The sequence below is a fragment of the Antechinus flavipes genome, chromosome 1, assembly GCF_016432865.1.
Source record: "Antechinus flavipes isolate AdamAnt ecotype Samford, QLD, Australia chromosome 1, AdamAnt_v2, whole genome shotgun sequence".
NCBI classification, from domain to species: Eukaryota; Metazoa; Chordata; class Mammalia; order Dasyuromorphia; family Dasyuridae; genus Antechinus; species Antechinus flavipes.
Genome location: NC_067398.1, coordinates 470,805,632 through 470,825,575, shown reverse-complemented (window position 1 = coordinate 470,825,575; position 19,944 = coordinate 470,805,632). Strand labels below are relative to the sequence as shown.

At 33.4% G+C, this 19,944-nt stretch overlaps 1 protein-coding gene across 2 annotated transcripts in view; it reads left to right on the top strand.

Annotated features, from left to right (window-relative positions):
- The window catches only part of RGS20 (regulator of G protein signaling 20), a 65,713-nt gene that overhangs the window by 28,981 nt on the left and 16,788 nt on the right, over positions 1-19,944 (top strand). For both annotated transcript variants that reach the window (XM_051970196.1, XM_051970195.1), the window contains exon 2: positions 10,250-10,398. In XM_051970196.1, the coding sequence (XP_051826156.1) occupies positions 10,253-10,398 (146 nt within the window). In that variant the 5' untranslated portion in view covers positions 10,250-10,252. The remainder of the gene's footprint in view (positions 1-10,249; positions 10,399-19,944) is intronic.

Sequence of the window (19,944 nt, the reverse complement as noted above, 5' to 3'; positions counted from 1 at the left end):
AAAAATATAGATGTTTGTCTCCTGGATTTTAGCATGCATTTGAAATTTTATATAAATATGTGTGTATGTAAATGTATACATATATGTCAAAATCTCATGCTTGAAAGTTTACCATAATTTTTAAAGAATTTTATTTTGTGGAATGTTGCCTAGACTTTCCCTTAAGCCTTTAGAATATCTTTTCCCAAAATCTAAGGTGAATGTCAAATAATAAGAATTTATTGAATACTTATTATATGCTATGTATCTAATTAAACTCACAAGACCTGATGAGGTCATCAAATGAGAAAGGATAAAAAGAAAAAAGAGGGTTCAGGGTAGAACATTAGGCACAGAAAATTTAGGGCAATGAAATGTATCATGATCCAGGAGGAGAGCTAATAAAGTTATCTGTAATTACTATTTTATGCTGCCATCATTACAGCTACATTTTTATTGAGGAAAGTATATATGTTTACATATATAAAAGTAAGTCTTAACAAATATTTATGGAGCAACCATTCTGTATATAACATTAAGCAAGTCGTTGTGAGAAATATGAAGGAATAGAGAATATGGTTCCCTTCTATACAGCAAGTTATAATCTAGTTGGGGAGATAAGGCATGCACAAAAGGCCAGATTTCTCATCTTTGCTGGGGACACACAGCACACCTCTGCTGTGCTGCTCTTCCTTAACTTCCTCTCCCTCCTAAGGGAGGTTAGTTGTCCTTGTTACTGGCAGAAGAAGAGCAGAAACTTCTGCTCCTTTTCCTTTCCAGTTCCTGCCAGAATAAAAATGCTTTATCTGTCACCCCTGAGGAAGGTGACAACAGCAAAAACTGCCTTTTGAAGTGTCACTGTTGCTTCAGGCTAGACAGAAGAGAAAACAGAAAATGCTCTGCCAGGGATTTTGGAGGGGATGTGTGAATCCAGGCAAAATCCCATTACAGAATTCTGTTATAATCAAGTGTTCTGAATAATGAACTAGTTTCTAATATCTTAGCAAAATACTTTGTTGAGTAGATCATAAAGAATACTGTCCCACCATAAGCAAAAAATCCCACAGAAAATGCTTTCCATAGTTCTTTCCATATAACAGTTATTCGCTATAAAGAGAAAATATGCAGCCTGGAGACCCTTCTCAGATTAAGGTCTTTAAATATTGAAATAAAATGTATAAGATTACAGCGAAAACAAACAATAGTGAAATATAATTGTCCAAATATAAAAGCAAGTTCACATTTCCTTTTCAATCTCTCTATAGATCTCTTGGGGATCTATAGCTCACAATAAAATCCCATCCTATTAGAACCTACCCTGCTCTCTTTGCCACATATCTTCTAACTCTATTATTCCATAGAGAAAAAAAAAAAGTTGAGCTTTTCAAAAACACTTTGACTTTATCAGACAATAAATAACCTTAAACTTTACTGATCCCTTTTTCCATCTCAAACATCTTAGTATATTAAATTCCCAAACTAGCCATAAAACAAAAAAGATGCCAGAACTCTAAAGAGAAAAGAGATGGAAATAAAGCCATGATTCTCTGCATTCATGGCATATCTTTTCATTTACTCAGAAAATTTAGACTTACATCTGAAAATCTGAAATCCAATTTAGGAATGTGATAATGAACTTCCAAACAAAAATGTTGGATGCTCTATTCATTTTAAAGAGATTTTGAAAATTAACTCTTCCACAGAAACATAATCTTTAAGTACACAAAATGATTTTTGGTTTACAGGCAGAAACTGAACTTATTGTAAAATAGAACAGCTCACCTTTAAATTGTAGATAGGATCTTCTCAAGCAAAGAGAAAAGTGAAAATCTGATCTTCTAAAAGTATTTTAAAATGTTCATTTCCATAATAATGTTCATTTCCATAATACTTTGGAGTTTGTAAAATACCTTACTCATAATGCCAAGTATGATTAATCCCATTTTTCAGATGAAGAAAGGGAAGCCTAGAGAGCTGGAATGATTTGTCAGAACATTTACACTTGTCACTGTGGAATTGTCAAGTTAAGTTGACAGAACTTATGATAAGAACAATTGCATCATGATAACATTTTTGGAAATCAAATTTCCAGACTTAAACCTAAATTTTAGAAACAACTAATGGCAAGACATACTCTGAACAAAAATAATCAGACATCTTTGCCTATATATTCCTATCCATTTCCTTCTCATACAACTCTTAAGTAGAGGTACCAGGTTTCAAGCTCAGGTCTCATGATATGCAGCAGAGTGACCTATTACATAGCATTGCTTTCCTGAAGAACTAACATGTTTTTATTGATTTCAAAAGAACTAGCCTTTAAAATCATTCATCATATTGCAGGAAACATACTGAGTTACATAATATAGAAGCATTAGTATTAACTTTAAAATTTCACCCAAATAAAAAAAAAAAACAATGAGAATTTATTTTTATTATTTAAAATCAATACAACTTAATAAAACTTGATTTTACTATTTTTAACTCTTGAATCAATCCTAAAACTTTCCTCTACTTTTTGTACAGATATTATACATTTAAAAATCAGACACAGAATCTCACTGCATTTCAGGAACCTGCCCTTTTCATTCTGTCAGTCTAAACCTATATCTTTTCCCCTGATTTAATCACACACCAAAAAAAATGATAGTTTCAACTGTAGCAAACTCTTAGATATTCTCTGGCCTTTTAAAAAATATATCTTTGTAAAACACAAAAGGATAAGGAAGGGATAAGAACAGAATGTCCTTGACTTTATTGTTATGTATTCTAATCAGAAAGAAAAAGCAGGTTAATTTATGGCATAACTATATTGGAAGCCTTTGTTACTTCTAAATAGATTACAATCTGTCACCGACAGAAAAACATTTTTTTCTACTCTGCTTTCTAGAAACTCTAAAACATTTTTTGGTGTCATAGACCCTCTACTCAGAATAATGTTTTAAAATGCATAAAATAAAGTAAATAGGATTGCCAAGGAAACCAATTATATTGAAACAAAGATGTTATATTCCCTTCCAAAAAATAGATAAATAAAAATAAAGATGGAATACATAAGGGTCTCAATACATGCCTGAAATGGTGTATGTTTGTGTATGTATATTATATATATAATATACATACACAAACATACACCATTTCAGGTATATATATATATATATATATATATATATTATATATATATATATATATATATTATATATATAATATACATACACAAACATACACCATTTCAGGTGTATATATATATATATGAAGAGAAAGCAGCATGGGGTAGTTGATAGAATAGCATAATGGACAGAATGCTAGATTTGAAGGCTTCAACACCTAAGTTCAAATGCTGTTTCTGACACTTATTAGCTTTGTGAGTCTGAACAAGTAACTAACCCTTTCATTTACCTTAGCTTCCTTATCTATATAAGGAAGAAGTTGGACTAGATGACCATTAAAATATTTTCCATTGACTAAACTAAGTCTAGCCTGTAACAGACATTGTTTGTATGGTTCTGGACAACTTATTTCATCCTAAGCATGTCTCTAAAACTCTAAAGGGCAGCTCCTAGATCTGTATCCCCAAGAGATCATAAAAAGGGGAAAAGGACTTACATATACAAAATACTTCTAGCAGCTCTTTTTGTGGTGGCAAAGAAGTGGAAATTGAGGGAATCAATTCCCATCAATTGGGAAATTAATGAACAAGTTGCATGTGAATGTAATGGAATATTATTGTGCTATAAAAAATGATAAGCAAGCAGATTTCAGAAAAACTTGGGAAGACTTACACGAACTAATATTGAATGAAGGGAACAAAACCAAAAGAACACTGTACACAGTAACAATAAATAACATTGTGCAGTGGTGAACGATAGACTTAGCTCTTCTAAGTAATAAAATGATCCAAGACAATTCCAAAAAACTCATGATGGAAAATGCTATTTACAGAGAAAGAATTATGGAGTCACAATGTAATCAAAGGTACTATTTTCACTTTTTTTTTCATGTATTTTCTTTTTTCACAACATAACTGATATGGAAATATGTTTAACATGATTGCATACATATGGCCTATATCAACTTGTTTGCCATCTTGGGAAGGGGGTAGGGAGGGAGGAAGAAAAACTTGGAACTCGAAATCTTATAAAAAAAAAAAACAAATATTGACAACTGTCTCCACACATAATTGGGGGAAAAATATTATTTAGGAAAAAAAAACCCATCCTCTAAGGTTCAGAACAGGTTTAGATCTGAAATGAAGACACTCTAGCTGGATTAGACCAGCTCAGGAGTCGTAATCTCCTCCTGATTAGGGTCTTGGATCAAAGACTGGATGATCACTTATCAGGTGGGCTCTCCTGAGAATTCTTTTTTAGGTAATTGGTTGGACTAGATGACCACTGTCATTTCATCCAACTTTGGAATTTTATAATTCTGTGATTTTAATTTCTGGAGATTTATTTCCTCATCTGAAAAATGACAAGGTTGAAACAAATGATGTGTAGGATCTTTTCCAACTTTAAAGTTGTGTGATTTTGTGCATTTGAATGTGAATATTCATTATTTTGAAGCTGAGCAAATTTTAGTATATTCATATGTTTATGGGTATTACACCAGCTGTGGAAACAAAACTAAAAAGTCTGTGTTTCAAAGACAAGTTAAGCGATTTATATTATATATCAGGAACCAAATTGTAAAGAGAGAAGTAATAGTTGAGTCATGCTGAAAACTCAGCCTTCTACTTGCAAATAGTGAAAAGGAGAATGGGTTCTAAAATACTAACTACTACATTGAGAAATAGGCATATCAATCTCCTAATCCTAAAATACTAACTAGTATTTTAGGAGGACATTGATATGCTTATTTCTCAGTGTACCTTAGAGGGAAAAGTAGTGGCAACTATAAGGTATAATGTTCCTCAAAAATGTAATGTTCTCTGTTGAGGTTTTCTTGGCGTCTCTGGAAGCAGCCTTACTTTCAGTTCAGTAATCACCACAAGTATAGCCAGGTGTTAAAGTCCAAATACTTTATTGTCTCCTTCAAAATCTCATCTCCTTCATTTGGGACTCGACTAATTTTCTGGAGGCCTTCTGGAGTCTAGGTTTCAGTGGAGAAGCAAAGGAGAAGAGCCTGCTACCAAAGTGGTGTGAGATGGGATGAATCTATCTGAGTCCAAGGGTTGGTGCTCCAGCCTTTAGCCTCCAGCCTTCTGTCCACTTGTCTCTGAATCCCTGGCTAAGGTTTCTAGTTTATATGTTCCACACAGAGCAAATATTCTAAGTCACTATTAATTAGAGAAATACAAATCATAACAACTCTTTTTCATGTCTGTTAGGAATTACAAATTCTTGAGGTGATAAGGAAAAATACTTACACTAATAAATTGTTGATAGGGTAGTAAAATTGGTACACACTGAGATTAAGGGTAGTAAAATTGGTACACACTGAGATTAACCTTCAGGTCTCCTATATCCTACTCACATGGTCTTTCCACAATAGCATGCTGCTTCAATGGTCCTCATGGCAAAAATTGGGAGTGTCTGTGAGATTAGAGACGAGGATTCTGTTCAGCCATTTCCATTTTCAAATTTACTGATTTACATGTATGTGAACTATAGAAGATATAAAGCAATAATATTTGTTATTCTGAAGCAATCTTTAATATTCATTGGTATGATGCATTATTAGTAAAAAGAAACTTGACATTTGAAAATGTAAAAATTAATCTCTTAATAAACATTTTAGTTAGGAATGGCATATCATAATTGACTTTTTAAATGAGGAAAAGTTGAACGAAGAAACCATTTGATTAAATAGATTTTGAGGAATGTCTGCTCCTATGATGGGGGCCATCCAGTGAAAGTTCTAAATGGAAAAGGGGTTCCTTTGTTCTGTGAACAGGAAGGTCTTCCAGATGATTCTCCTGTTAGGGGATGCTATTGTTCTGATTGCATTGAGTCTCAGAATACTACAAAGTCTGCTTGATAATATTTTGCAGCCACAAAAAATTTAGTTTAACAATACACACAATGGGGGAAAGTATATAAAGAATGCCTTTGGTCCAGACTAAGTTAAAGCATTGGATAGGTCATTTATTGAGTTGGTCCACCAGTACATCTATTTGGATAGATAAATGGACAATGGACAAAGTCCAGAATTGACTAAGAAAAGAGCCAGTTGGATTACATCTGAGAAATTCTTCAACAATTCTAAAATGTTCCCTCAAATAAAATTGATCATTTTAACCTCACTAGACTGGCAGGAATACAGCTACGGACCACAATAATATATAAAGAATGAAAACTGGTAATCCAAAAGCAGTGGAGAGAGATATGGTAGGTATATGGGTAGATGATGACTTCAGCAATTACACCATATGTTAAGAGCAAGAGTTGATATAAAAGATACGGATGCAACATGTTTTAGTGGAAATAGCCAAGAAGACCTGGACTTGAATTCTGCTTCAGATACTACTAACTTGTATGATCCTAAGCAAGGATTTTTTTTCTCCAAAATAAATAAATAAAAGGAATAAGAAAATGAGAGAGAAAGGGAAGGGAGAAGTAGAATGATTACTGTGTATTTCCCTCCATCCCACTTTTGTTTATTTATAGTTCTTTATATCCTGTCCCTTCTCAGAAGTCTGTTTTGCTTCTGACTACTATTTGATATTGATCAAATATCATTTTTCTCATGTAAAAATAGATATGGGCATGGGTATGACAAAATGGAAGGCAGATTAAGGGAAATAGTAGTCAGAAGCAAAACAGACTTCTGAGAAGGGACAGGATATAAAGAACTATAAATAAACAAAAGTGGGATGGAGAAAATACACAGTAATCATAACTGTGAATGTGAATGGGATGAGAAAATAGTAGAATGGATTAGAAACCAGAAAGACACATAAAGATTTCAAATAAAAGGCTGGAGCAGAATCTAGTACCGTATGTTTCACCTGAAGTAAAAAGAGCAAGAGTGGAAATCATAATCTCAAAAAATGCAAATCCAAAAATAGCCCTTAAGCGAGAATTTGGGAAACTACATTTTGCTAAAAGACAATAACAAGGGAAGCCCGAAACACTCTCTCTCTCTCTCTCTCCCCCCCCCCCCTTCTCTCTCTCTCTCTCTCTCTCTCTCTCTCTCTCTCTCTCTCTCTCTCTCTCTCTCTCTTTCTTCCCTCGGACTTTGGGGGAAACGCTTGAGAAACTCCCTCAGAGAAGCTCTCCCCTGAGAGATCCGATTGATTTGGACATTAGCCCAGGGCCACTCATTCAATTGGAAGATTCTCTATTCTGATTTCAACTCAAACTGCTCCCAGCTCCCACCAAGAGCTACCTAAATAATAAGTTTCATTCAGCTCAATTCCTTGCAGAAGACCAAAAGCAAGAATTATGACAGGCCAAGGGACTTCTCTTGGCATAGCTGCCTGTGAGGGACTCTCTGCCCACTGAAGAGACATTCTCTTTTCAACACTAACTCCTCTCTATCTCTCTCACCTATATCCCTAACAAGACCTTACCCCTCTTTACCTCTTTGTCAGGATTTCTCTGCTAGACCTTTACTTCTCTGTTGGGACCTTGCCACTAAGGAAGTCAGCCTCCTAGCAAAAAGCTGACTTCCTAATGCCAAAAAATTTCTTCTGCCAGTCTAACTTTTCTGGTTCGTAAATTCATTTATGAAGGATCTGCGTCGACCAGAAGGGGGTTCCTACAACTCTCTGCCCCGTGCCAAACTTCATCATTTTTGGTTCCTTGACCAAGAGTTGAGGAGAGCCAAGCCTAATCAGCATTACAGACAATGAAGTAATATCAAAAATGTTTGCCACAAGTTTTTCTGATAAAGACCTCATTTTTCAAATATATAATAAGTATAAAGCTGAGTTAAATTATAAAAATAAGAGCCATTCCCCAGTTGACAAATGACTAGGAGCTTATAAATAAATAAATAATATATCAAGAAGATATAAACTTCTTCAGAAGAAGAGATGTAGGGAAAGAAGATATGCCTTTTTTTTTCTTTTTTTGCTAAGGCAAATGGGATAAAGTGACTTGTCCAGGGTCACACAGTTAGGATGTGTGTTAAGTGTCTGAGGTCAAATTTGAACTCAGGTCCTCCTGACTTAAGGGCTGGTGCTCTATCCATTGTACCACCTAGCTGTCCCCAGGAGAATATGTTTTGCAAGTATTGTGTATAGGAAAGATGGAGCAATGAAAAATAGGGAGAAAGCCAATTTGTTCTGTATCATAGAGTGCAGCAGGGGGAATAGCAATAAGATTTGATAGATTGTTTGGGGCCAGGTTGTGAAGAGCTTTAAATGCTAGAAAAGAAAGAGAAAGAAAGAAAGAAAGAAAGAAAGAAAGAAAGAAAGAAAGAAAGAAAGAAAGAAAGAAAGAAAGAAAGAAAGAAAGAAAGAAAGAAAGAAAGAAAGAAAGAAAGAAAGAAGTTTTCCTAGAGGCAATAAAGAGCCACTAAAGTTTATGAAATAAAGAGGTATGTGTTGGGGTGGGAGGGTGACATGGTCAGGTCTGGGCTAAAGAAAAATCACTTAGGTAGCTATATGGAGAATGGCCTGAAATGGGGAGAGACTTGATGTGGAGGACACCAGTTTAAGAGGCAATTGCAACAATCTGGTGGGAGATGAAAAGGACCTCAAGTGTTAGCAGTATGTAAAGAAAAGTAAAGAAAAGTGGATGGATAAGAGAGGTATTGTGGCAGTAGAAACAGCAAGATTTAGCAATTGGTTGTATATATAGGGAATGAAAGGGAGGAGTAATGTCAGGTTAATGAACTTAAAAAGAATGGTCGCACCTTTGATAGAAAAGGGAGAGTCTAGAAGAGGAGCTGATTTCAAGGAAGAGATAATGAGTTCTGTTCTACACATATTGAGTATGATATATCTACAGGACATCCAGTTTGATGTCCTGTGATGAAATGAAGTTCAAGGGAAATTCTTCACTGGATCTGTGAGTTGCTGACATAGATAACATTAAATAAATGGGTGGTAATGAGGTCACCAAAGAATAGTACTGAGGAAGAAGAGGATCTAGAATAGAACCTTGGGTATATGCATCTTTAGGATATGTGCTATGAATTATAAGCCAGCAAAAAAGACTGAAAAATCCATTAGACAAATAGGAAAATCTAGAGAAAGTAGCATCATAAAAACTCAGAAAGGAAAATATCTAGGAGAGAGGGGTTGTTGATATCATCAAATGCTACAGAAAATCAGATGCAAAATGCAAAAAGATCACCAGATTTGGCCATTAACAGATTGTTGGTAAATTCAATGAGTGATAGCTTAAAATTGTTATAAAACATGAATTATTCTTTAGACTATTTACATCTAAGTAAATGGAGACATTGAGAAACAGTATGATATAGGCAGGCCTTAGAATCAAGAAGAACTGAGTTCCAGATCTTTGACACATATTAGCAATATGATCAAAAGCAAGTCACTTGACACCTCAGGAAAATCTCTAAAACTCTAAGTTATAAATGAATTGTCAAAATCCATTGGTACCAGGAGTTTCCTACATGGCTGAAATTTCCAGGCTAAATGCCTTTCCCTCCATCATTAACTAATTTTTATTTATTCCTATATTTTACAATCCCAAGTTTATATGCAATATAAAGAGTTTAGAGTTTCTTTTAGTCCAATGAAGTGTTTTCATTTCCTCTGCAGTCTGTGATGGTATAGGGTTCAGGAGCCTTGGATTCTAGAGTTAGTACTCTGTAGCTAAAGAGTTATATAACTTTGAGGAAGTCATTTAGCTATTGGGTCTTAGTTTACTTATTATAATAATTATGGATTTTGGGTTTTATGACTTCTAAGTTCCCTTCCAGCTTATTATGCATCAAGAAAGTCCAGCTTACATTTGGGACATAATCTGTGACTTCCTCTGACACAAACATAGCTATAGAACTATCCCTTTAGGACAATGAGATTTTCTTAACCTCTATACCTGCAAATGTGGGAAAAGATGATGTTATAACCTTTAATAGCTATCTTTGAAAACTCTACTGTTCCTCTCTCCTCACTTTGGGGTTCTGAGTAGCCTGTAATTCTGGGAAAGTTAAAAGACTGACCATCTACTCACTTCCACTTCAATCTCACTTATGTGGTCTACCTATCTGCAATAAATCATCTCAAATTTGTTTAAGTTGTTTCAAGCTTTTGTCTCCCAAACAAAGGATTTTATCTACACAATGGATAAAATAGGTTCAATCTTAGTACCATTCTATATTAAACTTACCATTTTCATTATCACTTTCACAGCCCATGGGATCAGAACGGATGGAGATGCGTAAACGGCAGATGTCAGTACCCCAGGAGACAGCAGACTGTACTCCAGGCCAACATGAAGTGGGGAATAGAGCATCTAATGCCTGTTGCTTTTGTTGGTGCTGCTGTTGTAGCTGCTCATGGTATGTTTTTCAGTTTCTACACTTAAATCATTTGGGTTACAGCACCCCAGAATAGAACAAATTCAGATTGCTTAATTTAACTGACTAAAGCTATATAAACACCTGGTATATACCTAATAGTATCAATATGATGAAGGCTACAAAAGAAATAGATTATAATTCTTCCCCTTTAGGGGCTTACATTCTACATCAACACATAAAGAGATAAAACTTGCATGTGTGAAACAACTGAAGAACAATATGAGATCATATACAATCAAATTCAAAATCTTATTACAAACGTTAAGTACTAGGTGAGGATAAGAAGTTTAAAAAAAGAAAGAAAGAAAACCAGATCAGTGTGGTCTGGAGCTAACAATGAAGAATTATTATTCTTCAGGAAAGGGAATGCCAAAGGAATGTTTCCTCTCATTAAAACTAATGCAGACGTAAACTATTTAAAATTGGGAGAGAAAAGCACAAAGAATTTATAATAAAGAGTCTTCTATTGATGGATGCTGTGTCACAGATAGAGATATATAGTCTTAGTTGAAATGTGAGTAGAGTTATGCAGAATCTTTTTTGTTTCCATTAACAGTCTGATAAATAGCAGACCATATGTCAGAATTATAGGAAAATTAAGTTGAACTTTGAAATTCTGTATGTAGTGCTGTGCTAATAAAATTTTTGCAAGCTTTTAGGTATTAAGTTGATACAAAGCAGTCACATATAAATTACTGAATATCCCTGATCTCATTCAATTTAGTAGGGTCCAATTTATATCACTAATCTATAGAATTTTAGAGATAGTCTTCTAAACTAACCATCTCATTTTGTAGAGGAGGAAACAGGCTCAAAAAAACAAAGTAATTTTTCCAAAGTGACACATTGGAATCTATATTTTCTAGGTCCCAAATCCAGTGATCTTTCCAATATCCCACATTAATAACATGTTCCTACTGAGGTTTGTTATAACTGTTTTACACGACAGAGAAGTGGCCAAGTTTAATAAAAACTCTGTGTGTTCTGCAAAAAAAAGTCAAATGTATTGTTTGTCATAACAGACATACATGTATATAGATGAATATATAAATATCTATGTGTGTAACGAACATATATTTATAGATGTATATGTAGGTTTATGTGTACACATATACACATCTTATATATATATACATATAATATCCATGTATATATACATATATGTATATGTGTTATGTGTGTGTGTGTAGTACAGTTGATCTGACCAGAATTATTGTGTGAATATTCTAATGGTGTATAGTCTGAGATAAATCTGAAACATAAATGAATCCAAAATTCAAAAATGGCTGGAGGATGTGATGTTCTTCAATTAGTTTAGATATATAATGCCATATTTTTAAAGACATGATTTCATCAAATATTATATTACTTAGTATTTAATTGACAAATCTGTTTTAATAACTCCAAGACTTCAAAGAGTAAAGTTGAATGAATATCAAATCAAAAGATAGGCTGAAAAATAACTGTTTGGACATGTATACTTATATTGTATTTAATTTATAGTTTAACATATTTAACATGTATTGGTCAACCTGCCATCTGGGGGTGGGGGTGGGGAGAAGGAGGGGAGAAATTGGAACAAAAGGTTTGGCAATTGTCAATGCTGTAAAATTACCCATGCATATAACTTGTAAATAAAAAGCTATTAAAAAAAAGATAGGTTGAGCAAAAGTACAGAAATGCATTCATTTATAAATTAAATAAGCCTAATAGAGTGTTCTTATAGAATTATGGGAATCTGAGAAATCATATTCTTTTGTGTTTTTCTCATGCACTACATCATAGGAAAAACATAAATATTTATAGTGCATCTAATGGAGAAAAGCCATTTTCTTTAAAATGTCAGTAAATCAACATAATAGATGCTACTTCACAGTCTGGTTTCTTTCTTATAAAATGTTAGCACTTATTTATAAAGCAAACCAAGAAAACCTGTAAGTATTTTTTAATCAAAATATTAAGATTGAAAATTTCAGTAACTGAATTAAAAGAATTAGCTAAGCTTCCTTCTTTTAAATACAGTATCATTCAGTTTAAGATTAAAGTTGAGAGGAACCAGAGTAATTATTTTTGGTGATGCTTTCTAGAAACAATTTAGAAGAGGCTTTTATTATGATAAAAGAAGCTCTATTTTTAAATTTAGTTTCAAAGCACCAGTTCAAAGTGCCAGAGTTCTCACTAAACTTCAAAATGTGATATGTTTCTATTTTCAGAATATGGCAATGTAAATAGAAGGGTCAGACTTTTCAGGACACCTCTGACATACTTGGCTATATAACTCTAGACAAGTCAGTTATGTATTTTTATGCCCCAAACAATTCTCTAAAATGATTCTGTTGATAGAAATGAAGTCTCTGCATTGATGAAATGAGAGATATAAACAAACAAAAAATTCATATCTATATTATAGCATATTGTTAGAATTATATTGTTTTAGAATTCAAAGGGATAGTAGAGATCATTGAATAAGACCTTAATTGTATTTATAAATTCATAATATGACATAAAATTTGCATATAAACAGACCATTCTATTAATCCTATGTGAAAACTAAATAATTAACTTTTAAAGATCTTTTTGTTATATTAAACCCTCTATTTTTAAACAAAATTAAAATTAGTCCTGGTGTCAAACATAATTAAGAATTCTTATTGCAATGTTACTTATCCAATATTGCTATATTTGAAAAATGGGCTGGATATCTTTTGAGGCAGAGTATAATATTATTATAGAATCTGAAGTTTTAGAAGCCAATTCACATAAATCACATCTTCACTCTATACAGCAAAGACATGATCTGATACATTATAAAGTAGATATCAATCTATCTTGCAACATCTCTATTATAGTGGGATTCTAGTATAGATGAAGAAGCTGAGTAAATCATAGAGCACTTAATCTCATTTATATTATTCTTATGTCAACAACAGATATAATAGTAATCTAATCCGCTATTGGATATTTATTTATTATAATACAAAGATTTGTAAGACACTACAGTGGAAGATGGCAGATTATAAATAACATTGCCCCATAAAACAATGCAAAGTATAGAATGTTAAAGGAGTCTTTAGAAAACTTAACATGAGACAAAGTTAAAATAGGACATGGAGACATAGTTCATGTTTTCCAAATAAGCTAGTTGACATGGGAAAGGAGGCTTGGAGACAAGAAAACCTGAATTCTAATCCTTCCTTAAATATTTACTAGCTGTTTTATCTTGGGCAAATCATTTAATCTATCTCAGCCCATTTCCTCATCTATAAAATGAGGGAAGGCAAAAGATGAAGGAGGGCGATTTGGATTTGATAGTGTTTAAGGTTCTTTCCAATTCGAAGTTTATGATTCCATAATCTTTTGTGTTTTCCCCAAAAGCATTATAGATAAAACTGGCAGGAAGATAATAAGAAAATGAAAGTATACACATATATACATAAAATTACTAATTATTTAGTCTTTACATAGGATTGAATAGAAGTCTGTTACATTCGTAACTTTTCTTCATCCTCAAGAAGGGAGGCAAATGAGCACTTGTCAGATGCTGAACTAGGAATTTGGAGGTATGGGTTGAACCAGATGTCTAATGAATTCTCTTTCAGCTCTGAAATTTTATGATTCTATGTGTCTTTTCACAAGATACAGTCTGAAGAAGTATAACATTTGGACCCTAACATCCTAATCCCTAATGAATTATACAAAAAAAAAAAAAAAAGTCAAATTAGGACTTAAAAAAACAAAATCAAGAAGAAAGGCTTTACGAAGTCAACTACTATAAACCATACTGTGGTTTCATACTGTGGAAAACATAATCTTAAAACATTTGGGATCATTTTGCATATTACTGGGAAGAGAAAATATCAAAAGAATGGGGGGAAAAGAAAGTATAATGTATCCCCTCAAGGCACCTATAACTATCAACCCTTATGCCTATTTCTCTTATTTTTAAACTCCCTTCATGAGAATGTTCTTAAAGGTACTTTTGACAAAAATACAAGAAGGGAAGGCATTTGCAAGGGATCTTCCATAAACCACATCTTTTCAATTACACAAATGACTGAAAGGTACAGAGAATACAAGATACACCTTAGATTTATTATTTGCTGATTAGACATCGTCAGTTAGTTAACACTTTATCAGGCACAGTATTAAAAAAAAGACAAAAACAATTTCTTCCCTCGAAAAACACACATTCTAATGGAGGAGACAATATATAAAAAACTATGTACATACAAACAAGACACACACAGAAATGCACCGTGTAACCTCAAAGATTCTCTTTCAACCACCCATATGTTAAGATTGTACAAGACTCCTTGATAACTGGGACACGAGATAACAATTTTCTGATTAATACTTTCAAACAAGGCATAAAACAAGGAGCTGTTTGCTCACCAAATTTAACAAATGTGGATTCAAAATAAAAGAGGAATTCCTTAAAAATAAGACCCTCCCAATTTTCATGTTTGTGGATTATATTACAGGGCCTCTTCAATGAGATCCATGATTACTCAAATTTGATCTACTGGAAAATCTTTCCAGCATAAAGATAGAAAAAAAGAGAGCACTGAAGAAATGTATGAATGGAAAAAGCAGGTTAGCCTGTGGTGGGAAGAAATAATAACAGTTGGGATGGCACAAGTGTTGACACCAACTACAAAATGTAAAACGACCTAGAGGAATACCTCCAACACATTTGGTTTCTTCTCTGCAGAAGATCTATGAAAAAACGATCTATGAGAGAGCATAGACAATAACCACAGAAGTTGAGAAAGCAAGGATGCATTGTGATATGCCCCAATGGAAGAGAAAGTTGTGCTAATAAAGTCACAGATCCATTGAGGTATCAAAGCATGTCAAATGGAACACTATATTTGCAAAGGGACTGAATTTTTAATCACCATTTGAGGCATACAAAGTAGAAGACATTAGAGACATAGTAAATGCTATTTAAGTATATAAAATATTTAACTTTGACATTTTATTCTTTGCAACACACCTCATGATATGGAAGACCTTTTGGGAACCTTGCCTTATTTATCTTCATATCTTCTCACCACCAGTCTTTAGCCCACTACCTAATACAATATTCTGTATATAATAGGTGCTTAATAAATATTTGTTGAATTGAATAATTCAGCAATTTTCTTTTTCCTCTATTTCAAATGTAGTTTTCTTTTTTTGTAAACATCCTCACTGTCTTTTAATGAGACTCAGATCATCATTGTTCTCTCTTTTCTCCTTTGCCATCTACATATCTGTCACCCAGTTCAATTTCTTTCTCAGCAATATTTCTCAAATCCACCCCTTCCATTTAATTGCCACAGACATACTCTAGATGAAAACCTTTTAGCTGTTCCTATTGCTTCTAACCTCTTTCCCCACTATCCTACACAAAAGAGTCAGAAAGAATAGAGTGGGTAGTGAGGACAAGGATCCATGGAGATGAGGTTACTTTTGCAAGAAACTTAGTAGTGAAGAAAAAAAGATGATGTAATAGCTAGATGGGAATAGAAGGTTTTTTTTTCTTATGTTTAGTTGTTATTGTTATTTTAAAGGGTGAGAGAGATCTAAACTTATTTTATGAAGTTGGAGGAAAGCCCATAAGGAAAAGATGATAAAATATGCATAAGCAGGAATGATTGTTGGATCAGGGGGCTGCAGAAGCCAGTGGGGATTAGAATCAAGGACATAGAGGAATTAGCCTTAAGCAATTAGTAAGGATACCTCTTCTTATCCTCTTCTTCTGTGGATGGACACAAAGGGGGTAAGTAATGATGCTGGGAAGTTTTGTTAAATAAGAGAGTTGAGGGAGCATTTGGGACAGCTTTAATCATTTCAATATGATTTGTCATCTGCTTTAAATGTGAAGCATGAGTGTGTGAGTTGGGTATTTAAGAAGAAATGCAAGATGGGAAAGATTGCTATACATTCCCTTATACCAGCACAATTTCTTGGCCATGGTCATTATTTTTTTCTTTCATTACTTACTACTGCTCAAAAATGGCACAGAGGAAATAAGATGGTCATGTATATACATGTGTGTATACTCACATATATACATGTGTATGCACTGCATGTTTTGTGCATATGTAATCATGTGAATGCATGTATTAGGGTATAAGTAGGTATGTGTGTGCATGGGTGTGATGGAAATATCTTAATACTTTATACCAATTTTAAGTTAAATTTGAAAGTCCCTGCAAGATTAAACAAAAGGAGTTAGAGCTGAGAATGTCATTCTAAAAAGCAAAACCATGTAGGAAAAGGTAAAAAAGAATAATTATGTTATATGAATGTTATACAAATGAAGTATGAGAGCAAGAACTGACACAGAGGAATTAGATGAGGGATGAAATCCTACTCACATCAAAAATGGGCTGAAGAAGGAACCATACATACATACATATATTAAGAAGCATAGAAAAGGCTTCTAAATTTATAAAGAAATAAGAGGAAAAGGACTAGGATAAAATGAGTATAGAAGGGTGTATAGATTAAAGGAATGGGATAAAGTGTATAAATTAATTGGAATAAAGGAGGAAAAAGGTAGGGAAAAATATAAGGGAGGAATCCTTGGGAGGATAAAGTAATAGCAAGGCAAGGTAGAAGTAAAGCAGAGGAGTCAGCAGGGATAGGAAATAAACAATAATAATGATTAGGCGTAGAATTTATTAGAAAAAATAATTATGGACCTCAGATAAAGTTAAAGCTAAAATAGATTTAATCAAAAGAAAAAAGAAACTACTATGTGTCAATCATATTAATCAATATTGTTTTAGATTATTAAAAATACTAGATAGTATTATATATTAAAATAATACTAGATAGTATAAAGTTGTAATATTGCCCTGTTGTATGAAATGAGTTGAGAAAAATATGGAAAGATTTGGACTTAGAAAGAATGATGTTATCTACCTTCAGAGAAACAGAGGACAAAGAAGTTGGGGGGAAACCCATAAAGAGAAAATGGTAAAATATGCATAAGCAGGAATGATTGTTGAATCAGGGTGCTAGAGAAGCTTTACATAGATATATATGAATGCATATGTGCATACATAAGTATGATTATAGATATCTTTGTATTTGTGGATGTGTGTATGCATACACACACATATCTGCCCTTAATTATAGCCTTCTTGGGGGAGGAAGAAGGGAGAAAAGGAAAAAAAAAAGAATAAAATAAAAAAGTGCACAGCAAAGAACAAAAGAAAAGCTGCAAAGATAGAAGCAGAACACATCAGATCCTCCCCTACAACAATCTTTCAAATATTTGAAGACAATTATAATGCTACACTTAAGCCTTTATTTCTGCAGCTTAACATACCCAATTCCTTCAACTTATCTTCAGATAAAATGATATTAATTTTTTAATGTCTAAATAAATAAAAACCCTATTTTATTATTCAGCTCAATTCAACCTGTCATGTGCATGTAGATACTGAAAAGTGTAAACTGTTTAAGTTTACTCAATTTAATTTTAAAATAACTCAGCTTTCATTACAATTAAAAATCTGATTTGATTTAACCCTAATTCCATATCTATACCAATTTCAAGGTCTGGGAATTCAGCCCAAGTTTTACAAGAGATAGTTCTTTCATTTTAAAACACAATCATTTTCCAAAAACCACTGTCTTGGTATACCATAAAATATGAAACAAAATGAAATGAATGAAATTAAATGTCCCATAATGGTCTTGATTTATAGAGGAACCTTCTTTTTTATTATTATTATAGTTTTTTATTTACAAAACATATGCATGGGTAATTTTTCAGCATTGACCCTTGCAAAACCTTCTGTTCCAACTTTTCCCCTCTTTCCTCCCACTCCCTCCCCTAGATGGTAGGTAATCCCATACATGTTAAATATGTTAAAGTATATGTTAAATACAATATATGTATACACATTTATACAATTATCTTGCTGCTCAAGAAAGATTGGGTCTAGAAAGAAGGTAAAAAAACTTGAGAAGGAAAACAAAAATGCAAGCAAACAAAAATAGAAAAAGTGGAAATGCTATGTTGTAATCCACACTCATTTCCCATAGTTCTCTCTCTGGGTGTAGTTAATTCTCTCACTACTGAACAATTGGAACTGGTTTGGATCATTTCATTGTTGAAGAGAGCTATGATCATCAGAATTGATCGTTGTATAGTCTTGATGTTGAAGTATATAATGATCAAAAAGTTATCAAAATGTGCATACCCTTTGATCCAGCAGTGTTTCTATTGGGCTTATACCCCAAAGAGATACTAAAAAAGGGAAAGGGACCTGTATGTGCCAAAATGTTTGTAGCAGCCCTGTTTGTAGTGGCTAGAAACTGGAAAATGAATGGATGCCCATCAATTGGAGAATGGCTGGGTAAACTGTGGTATATGAATGTTATGGAATATTATTGCTCTGTAAGGAATGACCAGCAGGATGAATACAGAAAGGCTTGGAGAGACCTACATGGACTGATGCTAAGTGAGATGAGCAGAACCAGGAGATCATTATACACTTCGACAATGATATTGTATGAGGATGTATTCTGATGGAAGTGGATTTCTATGACAAAGAGACCTAACTGAGTTTCAATGGATAAATGATGGACAGAAACAGCTACACCCAAAGAAGGAACACTGGGAAACAAATGTGAACTATTTGCATTTTTGATTTTCTTCCCGAGTTATTTTTACCTTCTGAATCCAATTCTCCCTGTGCAACAGGAGAACTGTTCGGTTCTGCAAATATGTATTGTATCTAGGATATACTGCAACATATTTAACATATATAGGACTGCTTGCCATCTTGGGGGGGGGGAGGAAGGGAGGGGAAAAATCGAAACATAAGCGAGTGCAAGGGATAATGTAAAAAATTACCCTGGCATGGATTCTGTGAATACAAAGTTATTGTTAAATAAAATTAAAAAAAAAAAGAAGTATATAATGATCTTCTGGTTCTGCTCATTTCACTCAGCATCAGTTCATGTAGGTCTCTCCAAGTCTCTCTGTATTCATCCTGCTGGTCATTTCCTATAGAACAATAATATTCCATAACATTCATATACCACAACTTATTCAGCCACTCTGAAATAATTTCAATTTCTTTATCTGAAATTGTCTGTTCATATCCTTTGACCATTTATCAATTGGAAAATGGCTTGATTTCTTATAAATTTGAGTCAATTCTCTATATATTTCGGAAATGAGGCCTTTATCAGAATCTTTGACTGTAAAAATGTTTTCCCAGTTTGTTGCTTCTCTTCTAATCTTGTCTGCATTAGTTTTGTTTGTACAAAACCTTTTTAACTTAATATAATCAAAATTTTCTATTTTGTGATCAATAATGATCTCTAGTTCTTCTTTGGTCACAAATTCCTTCCCCCTCCATAGGTCTGAGAGGCAAACTATCCTAGATTTTTCTAATTTATTTATAATCTCATTCTTTATGCCTAGATCATGAACCCATTTCGACCTTATTTTGGTGTTTGGTGTTAAGTGTGGGTCAATGCTTGGTTTCTGCCATACTAGTTTCCAATTTTTCC